At 39.9% G+C, this 8,255-nt stretch overlaps 1 protein-coding gene across 1 annotated transcript in view; it reads right to left on the reverse strand.

Annotated features, from left to right (window-relative positions):
* VIT (vitrin) overlaps positions 1–8,255 on the reverse strand; it is a 614,318-nt gene that overhangs the window by 108,461 nt on the left and 497,602 nt on the right. Inside the window, exons 4-5 of the mRNA XM_006882356.1 lie at positions 7,762–7,895; positions 2,779–2,862 (exon numbers count right to left, since the gene is read on the reverse strand). Coding sequence (XP_006882418.1) covers positions 2,779–2,862; positions 7,762–7,895 — 218 coding nt within the window. The remainder of the gene's footprint in view (positions 1–2,778; positions 2,863–7,761; positions 7,896–8,255) is intronic.

Consider the following 8,255-nt stretch of genomic DNA (forward strand, 5'->3'; position numbering starts at 1 on the left):
CCTTCCCTTCCCTTCCCTTCCCCCATCTCCTCCTTGCATATTCATTTTGTATATCTTTAAAAAATGTTCATTTTTATTACTTAACCTGATACTGTCATTACTTTAAAAAGTTAATGCTAATTTGCTGACATCATTTACTAGCCAGTCTGTGTTTGTATTTCCTTGATGATACCAAATCTATTTAGCTCCCAACTGTCTTGGTGTCAGAATTCAAACAAAGCCTGCACTTTGCGTGTGGTATTTTCTCCTGCAGCTCTCGTAGAGCAGTGCCTGGATGTTTTACCCTCCTCCCCTCCCCTTTTTTCACATAATCAACTTGTTGAAGACACTATGCCGTTTGTCAACTCAGAAACCTTTGAAGAGACCACTTGTGCAGGCAAAGATGATCAACTGTGATAAAATCATTGGGTCAATGACTGCTGGAGAACAAGATGTTTTCACATGGCCAGTGTTTCCAGAGAGAGAATGCTATGAGTCCCAGTTCTGCTACTTACTAGCTATGTGGCAAATACTAAGTTTCTTAACCTCTCTGTGCTGGATTTTCCTTGAACTCAAAGTTAGGATAAGAATAGTACTTAGCTAGTACTATTAGAACAAGTACCTATTCTACTAAAATTAGAAAAAGACATAGAGAACTGCCAGAAGTTCAAGCTGGATTTAGAAGAGGCTGTGGGACCAAGGGTATCATTGTCAGATGTATCCTGGCTGAAAGTAAAGAATACCAGAAGAATCTCTATTTGTGCTTTATTGACTATGCAGAGGTATTTGACTGTGTGGATCATTACAAATTATGACTAGCATTGAGAAGAATGGGAGTCCCAGAGCACTTGTACTCATAGGAAACCTATACCTTAGACCAAGAGACTGTTGTGCTAACAGGACAAAGGAGTAGCTAATGCTTTAAAGTTAGAAAATGTGTGTGTCAGGGCTGTATTCTTTCTCCATATCTATTCAATCTGTATGCCGAGTAAATTCTTTGAAAAGCTGGGTTCTATGAAGATGAATGTGGCACCAGGACTGGAGAAAGACTCATCAATAACCTTCATTCTGGAGAAAAGTATAACAATGAATGATTGGAAATCCAAAGTCTCTGTAAACTTTCATTAAAGTTAATAAAAGAAAACCCTTCAGTCTGCAGATGACAAAACCTTGCTTGCTAAAAGTGAAGAGGACTTGAAGCGTTTGTTGCACAAGATCAAAGACTACAGCTTTCAATAAGGATTGCATCTCAATATTAAGAAAACAAAAATTTTCACCACTATACTGATAGGCAACATCATGATAGCTGAATAGATGGTTGAAACTGTCAATGACTTCATCTTACTTCGATCCACAATGAAAAACAACTGGTACCAGCAGTGAGGATATCACGAGACGTATTGCACTGGCAATGCCTGCAGTCAGGGACCTCTCCAAATTATTGAGGAACAATGATGCTAGTTTGAGGACTAAAATATGCCTTATTCAGGCCATGGCATGGTCTTCTCAGTCACTTGCTATGCTGCTGAGAGATGGACAGTGAATAATGATGACAGAACCAGAATGATGTCTTTGGGCTGTGATGATGGTGAAGAGTACTGAATATGCCATGGACTTCCAAAAGAACAAATAGATACATCTTGGAGAAAGTGCAGTCAGAGTGCTCCTTGGAGGGAGGCAAAGATGACAAAGTTTCATCTCACATTCTTTGGGAATGTTGCTAAGAGAGGCTATTCATTGGAGTAGGACATCATACTTGGGAAGGTTAAGGGATGGCAAAAGAGAGGAAGACCCTTAACCAGGTGGATTGACACAGTGACAGCAGCAAGGGCTCAAGTGTGTCAGGGATTGTGAGAATAGCAAATGATAGGATAGGATAGGGTTCAGGTCTGTTCACAGGGTTGCTATGAGTTGTACTTGACTCAATGGTACCCAACAAAAACAATATGGTGTTGACATGCTTATGGCACTCAAGCATGATAATGATGTAAAACTCCTGGAACAATACCTGCCGTACAGGAGTGCTCATTAGATGCTATTTCTATTGCTATCCTTAAACCATGCTCACTTTAACTACATGAATAGAATCTGAAGAACATGAAAACAAAAATCAGTTAGCCCATCCAGTTTCTGGAAGCCGTGCAAGATCCCATTAGAATGCAAGCCCGAGTTCTCTCTGACGGTGCAGGAAATCATACCATCCCACAGTCACAGTTTTGCCTGGCACAGTTCTCCGTTCAGCACAGAAATCTACAAGAGGGCATTTTCCTTGCCTGAGGTCTGCTTGGACCCCCTTTTTACGATTCACACGGAAGCTGAGGCGGCCCTACCAACCCACAGACTGTGGGATTTGGCCTGGGTTACTTGGTTTAGCTGCTATTTATGGAGGGAATGCCGTTATCATATAAACCACACCATTCTCTTTGCTTCTTTTTATTTCATACCCATGTAGATATTGCCCTTTCCCATCCTGTTGCCAGTCCTTTTCTCTTCCAGAGAGAATGTCATGCTATATTCTACAGTAATGGCCGTTCTGAACAAAAATAGCAAAAAAAAAGAAAGACAATCTCAGAACAGCGAACAAGAAAAAGAAACCCAAGAAAAAGCAAAGCATTCATTGTCCAGCTGTAGCTATTTGGTGCCATTGATTTCTGTGTTTGGATGCTCCTGGCATCCGTTAAAATATTACTGGAGTCGGTGGAGCTTGACCTCTGAAGATGATAATTTCTACACTATCTTCTAAAACACCATATTGCGTGTTTACAAACTAAGAGGCTTTAGATGAAATCATGCACAGACACTTGCCTGTTTTGGCAGCTGGGCTTTTTGACGATGAATATATGAGAGTCGATGGGTAGGTTACACCTTTTTTGGGTTTACCACCTGCAGAAAAGAGGAAAGAAAGAAAGGGGGGGAAAAGGGTTTATTCCCACTGTGAGAGGGTTTCGATGGTTCTGTACTGAAAAATAGATTCCCTCCCTTCCTCTTCCAACTTCAGTATAGTCTTATCTCCCTTATGCTGAATTTTTTATTATGATAAAGTCAAAGTGGTATTTTACCTTCCTGTGTTGCCTGAATTTTATTAAGATTAGACTGGAAGCAATAAAATATCCATAATTCAGAGTTCATTATAGTTTTATTTTGCTCATGAAGAAGATATGCCAGCTAGTTCATATATGTGGCTGTGAATGTTTAATTCAGTCTGCAGATTAACCTCTAACACCTCATTCTGTTCTCTTATGGCACGTGTATTCTCCCAGTTACCATCAGTTAGTCGTTTACACTGAAATTGTGGGAAGCCTGTTGGAATCCTATGAAACCGGAAAAAAAATCCGAGAGTAGAAAGATCAGCCTTGGAAATAATCATTTGTTACTCAGGTACCAAATCATTTGTTTCTCAGCCAGGGAGAGAAACTGGTAAGGAGGAGCATGGCGGAAATAATCACAGCATTGAGGAAAACCGAAAAGTTATCAGGTGCTCCTCAGAGGCAAGGTGGGTGAAATTTCATCTTACAGAATGTGGTATATTGTCAGGAAGGCAAGGTGTTTGGGGAAAGGCAACATGCGGGGAAGGTGGAGGGTCAAAGAGAGGAAGTCCCTCAAGGACATAGATTGATGTTTTAACTGCAACAATGGATATGAGCAAGGCAGAGATTGTGAGGATGACATAGGTAGGACAGGGCAAGGTCCAGATGGGTTGTTCACACGATTGCTATGAATCACGGCTGATGTGGTGACACAACACATAACAAAGAAGAACAGTCTCCTCCCCTTGGAATGTACAGCCTTGAAAACTTGGCGAAGGGTTACTCGGGGTCAGAACCCACTTAATCTGCATTGAGTTTCTTTGAGTGAGGGTGAGGGTGGTTAAAACGTTTCAGAATGCATGACCACATTTGTTGTGGAGTTGTAACTGACTCATAGCGGAGTCTCCACTGGGTTCTCAGAGTTAGGAAACGACATGAGAGCAGACTGATCATCTTTACCCTATGAACTTATTGGTGGATTCCAGCCTTAACTGTCTTTGAGTTGGCAGCCCAACTCCTCACCACTAAGCCACTACCACCACAGGTGAGGGGGTTAGTCTTCTGGTCTTACCTGTAAAGACCATTCAAAGCTGGAATGAGGAAAATGTGTGGGCTTACTCAATTTATTTCATCTTATTTAAATTGCCTGGGGAACTGATTCCATGGTGATTTTAGTTGACTCCAACTTCACCCCCTGGAAACCTCCAGCTTTTAGGTAAAGTGATTGACTGCTACCCCCTAGGGACAACTAGGGATCTGCATGGGGGGGAAGGCACCTTGGTTCTTGGATTAGATCCTAGCTTGTCACCCTAGAAAGTGTTTCAGAACCAGTGAGGTCCCTGAGGCTGGAGGCTTCACTTCATGACCAGAGAGTGATACCACATCATAACTTTTCCGTGCTTATTATTCCTCTCATGTCTGAAATCCTATGGTCCTTTCTGTTTCTATTCAGGATGAATAAGAATTGAGCACCTTCTGAAATGTGGATCAAAGAATCCAGGGTGGTGACAGAAAGTCTCTCACTGACCTCTCCCATTCCTCAAGCGGGGGGTGGGGGTGGGGTGGGTGGGCATTCAGATCAAAGATGCACTGTCTTACTCATGTCCCCCTCCAGTCTACCAGGGTCATTTACTGAAGGAGCAGAGTGACACATAAAAATTGGGAATAAAAATCTGGAGAAGGTCCTGGGAGTGTCTGAGCCTTCAGAGAAGGATTTGGATGCAATTAGTTAAATGTGTTGGTGATCAGCCTCTTAATAATGGGCAGTGGTCTTTGGAAGCTGGCAATATCCTTATGCCCACTGCCCTTTCCCCAACTCAGCTGTTCCTGAAGCACAATGTTTATCATCACCAGCAAAAATATTTTCCGTTAAATGCCAATGAGTGGAATGTGGGGAGATGGAAATTGAGATTACAGGGAATAGTCTCAGAAGATTGGTTTTCATTTAAAACTCTCTCTCTACGTTTTTGTTCTTTGACATCAAGTCAGAACAGACTCATTGTTGACCCTCCAGTGAGTTTTCTGAGGCAGTAAATCGCATAGAAGGAGACTGCCCATCCTTCTCCTGAGGAACAGCTAGTAGATTTGAACTTTGGGTTGCAATGCAACTTCTTACCTCTTGGCCGCCAGAACTCAACCATCAATAAAATAAAATTAAATTTTATTTTAAACTTCTATTACATAGAGAGAGCTCTGTTGGCCTAGTGGATAGAAAGTGATGCTACCAAGACAAAAGTGGTTGATTTTAATCTGAGGCCCTCCAGCCTGATTTTAATTGTTTTTGGTCAAATATTCTTCTGAGTGGTATAGCACTGGTCTGTTCATTTGCTGTCCAGAGGTAACCCGTGGTTGCTGTGATGCTGAACACTGTGACACTGATGTGTCAAATGTGATAATGGCTACCCATGCTGGTCATTGTTTGGTCGAGCTCCCTGATTAAAACAATCTTGGAAGCAGGGGTAGCATCTACTTCTGTAATAGCTTGCCTCCAGAAATCCTATGACCTTGGAGAAATGAAGAAAGTTATACACATGTTCAGGTCTTTCTTTCATAGGGTCGCTATGAGTCGTCTACGACTCGACAACACTTAACAACAACAATTAGGATTCCTGGGTTGCAGGCAAAGCACTTGAGAGTGAAACACTCTTATTTCATTAAGAGTTACGTGGTAAACACCTGTGTGGGGATTCTACTTCTCTCGGTGTTCAGCAGATTTGTACTCTGGACATTAGTGTTTGTGTATGACCACGTTCCATGGTGCTGTGGTTGATGTCCTCTCACTACCTCGCCCAGAAACAAGTCTAAGTTGAACCCTGCGAGTATAGATTTCGGCAGGCAAGAGCGAAAAAGGATTGCTTAAATTGAGAATAATCCTAAAATATCCACTTGTAGTCCCATTGGGATTCTGACCCATCCATGACATTTGGGAATGGGATGCATGCTGGAGCATGTGCCTGAAGACCACCCAGATTGGAAGACCTGTTCTATTCTAGGACATTTCTCTCCCTCCTTTCTAGGTTAGTCTTAAACATAACATGTGTTGCTGGGATACCAGACAGGGTAGTGGAATCAAGGTTAAAAATCCCATAGAATCCCTTTGGAGAAAAAGAAAATTCAAGGTTGAGAGTGAGGTAGGTATAATGTGAAATATTGTGTTATACTAAAAAAGTTATGTGGACATACCAATTTTCAGTGGTTCAGCTTACATATGTTATGTTGCTGTTGAGTAATTTCCCATGGAGAGATAAGGTAAAACACCCAAGCAAAACAGCAGGTGGTGTGGTGGGTTAAGGGTTGGACTGCTAATTGAAAGGTCAGTGGTTCAAGTTCACCAGCCAATCTGAGGGAGCCTCCAAAATGTCATGGACAGTTTCCTCTGTCTTAGGGATTGCTATAAGTCAGAACTGACTCCACTAATGTAGGGTATCCAAGTAAGCAAATAAATCAACACAACTGTTGAGCAAATGGACATAATGCATTTCCTAATGTAGCTATCGTGATCTGACAGAGTAAATATACTATTATAATGCTAGCCACATAATATCCTTGCTAAACTGTTTAACTGGAACCCAATCACATGGAAATAGTTGGACCAAGTCTGTTCTTTGGGAAAAGTGTTAAACAACTGGCCTGGATTCTTACAATTGTCAATGCCATTAATATTTAAAATAGGAAGTGGTCACTGGGGACAGTCTACATTAATGTTTCACAAATCACTAAGAAAACATAACAACTAAATACAATCTATGCTGTTTGATTACATTTTTGATCCTCTGCCCCTAAATTTCTAGAAAGAGTATTCAAGAGATAATTCAATACAATTGAATCAGGACTGTATATTAAATAATATTACTGTATTAGTGCTTTCTATTCCTGGTGTCATTCTATGATTGTACAGTGATTATTTAGGAAGGTTTTCTTATAAGATGTGTGATAAAACATTTTGAATGTCAAAGTGTCTAGATGTCTGCAGTTTATTCCCCAATGGCTAGGGACAAAATACAAGGATATAAATAATATACATGTAGATATACGTTAACAATTGATGAATCTAGGTTAAGAAAATATGGTTATTCATTGTATTAGTATTTTAACTTTTCTATGAATTTAAGAATTTTCAAAATAACATGTTGATTTAAGAAATTAAAAAAAAAATAGATTAATGAGGAACAGTGAATCCTGAAAAAACAAAGATACCTGTTACCTTCTCACAGTAAAATTACACTAGTCATTAGCTCATTGACATGATCTCTTTGGTGGAAGAAAAAAAATGATTATTATACATAAAATACCTATGGTATTCTATAGGGTAAAATTACTAAACAGTAAAACAAAATTAAGTGAATTAAAAATCTAATTTTATTTTAGAGCTTAGTTCTCAAAGAGCCTTTGTTCCTATGTATTCATTTACCAGAAATCTCAGAGAATTAAGTTATAGATATAACATGTATTTGGCCTAACAACCCAGATTATTAAGCACAATTTACTTATTTAAAGTTTACTTGAGCTAATAACTGCAGGACATTTTAAATTAGTGATTTGAGCCTTTTGCTAGTTTCAAATTTGATTTTGTGTCTATTTAGTTTCAATAATCATTATTCCATTTAACCCTAACTATCAGAAGAACTAAAGCTTTCAATTTTTATACACTGAAATAAAGAAAAACTATCCACTCTTTGAAAAGAACACACATAGCCCTTTGAGGCCACTTGACCCAAATCATGCTGAGCACTTTTCCCAAGCATTCGGGGGATACCTGAGATGATGAAGGACTCTCTCCATCGTGGAAGAGACAATGATTGGACACCATTGAAATAACTCCCTCTGTAGCCAGATAGTCCAGCAACCTTCCGAACAAGGATCTTCCCTCCTGAATTATCAAGCACACCACTATGAAGAGAAAAAAAGTTAAAAATAAAAAGAAAAAATCCCATTGTTTGACATCATCAATAGGATAGCAAACAGCCTTCATCTTTATTTAGGAGTAACAGAAACAGATTAAGAAAAGGTTTACCAGCTCCCAGGAATAGTGGCTCCACCTCACAGGCTGACATTTGGGCTCAAAGGTAAAATTCTTTTTTGTTGATAACACACTTGAAAAAAATAAGGAAACAGTCTTTGTACCATGCCTCTACTCTTAGGGCTTTTTGCTTGTTTTGCTTCCCCCCTTCTTAGACATATTATTTTAAATGTCTTTACAGTGGAGATACACACACACACACACACACACACACACACACACACACACAC

Source organism: Elephantulus edwardii, unplaced genomic scaffold (genome assembly GCF_000299155.1).
Source record: "Elephantulus edwardii isolate Elephantulus edwardi_28Jun2011 unplaced genomic scaffold, EleEdw1.0 scaffold00019, whole genome shotgun sequence".
Lineage (NCBI taxonomy): Eukaryota > Metazoa > Chordata > Mammalia > Macroscelidea > Macroscelididae > Elephantulus > Elephantulus edwardii.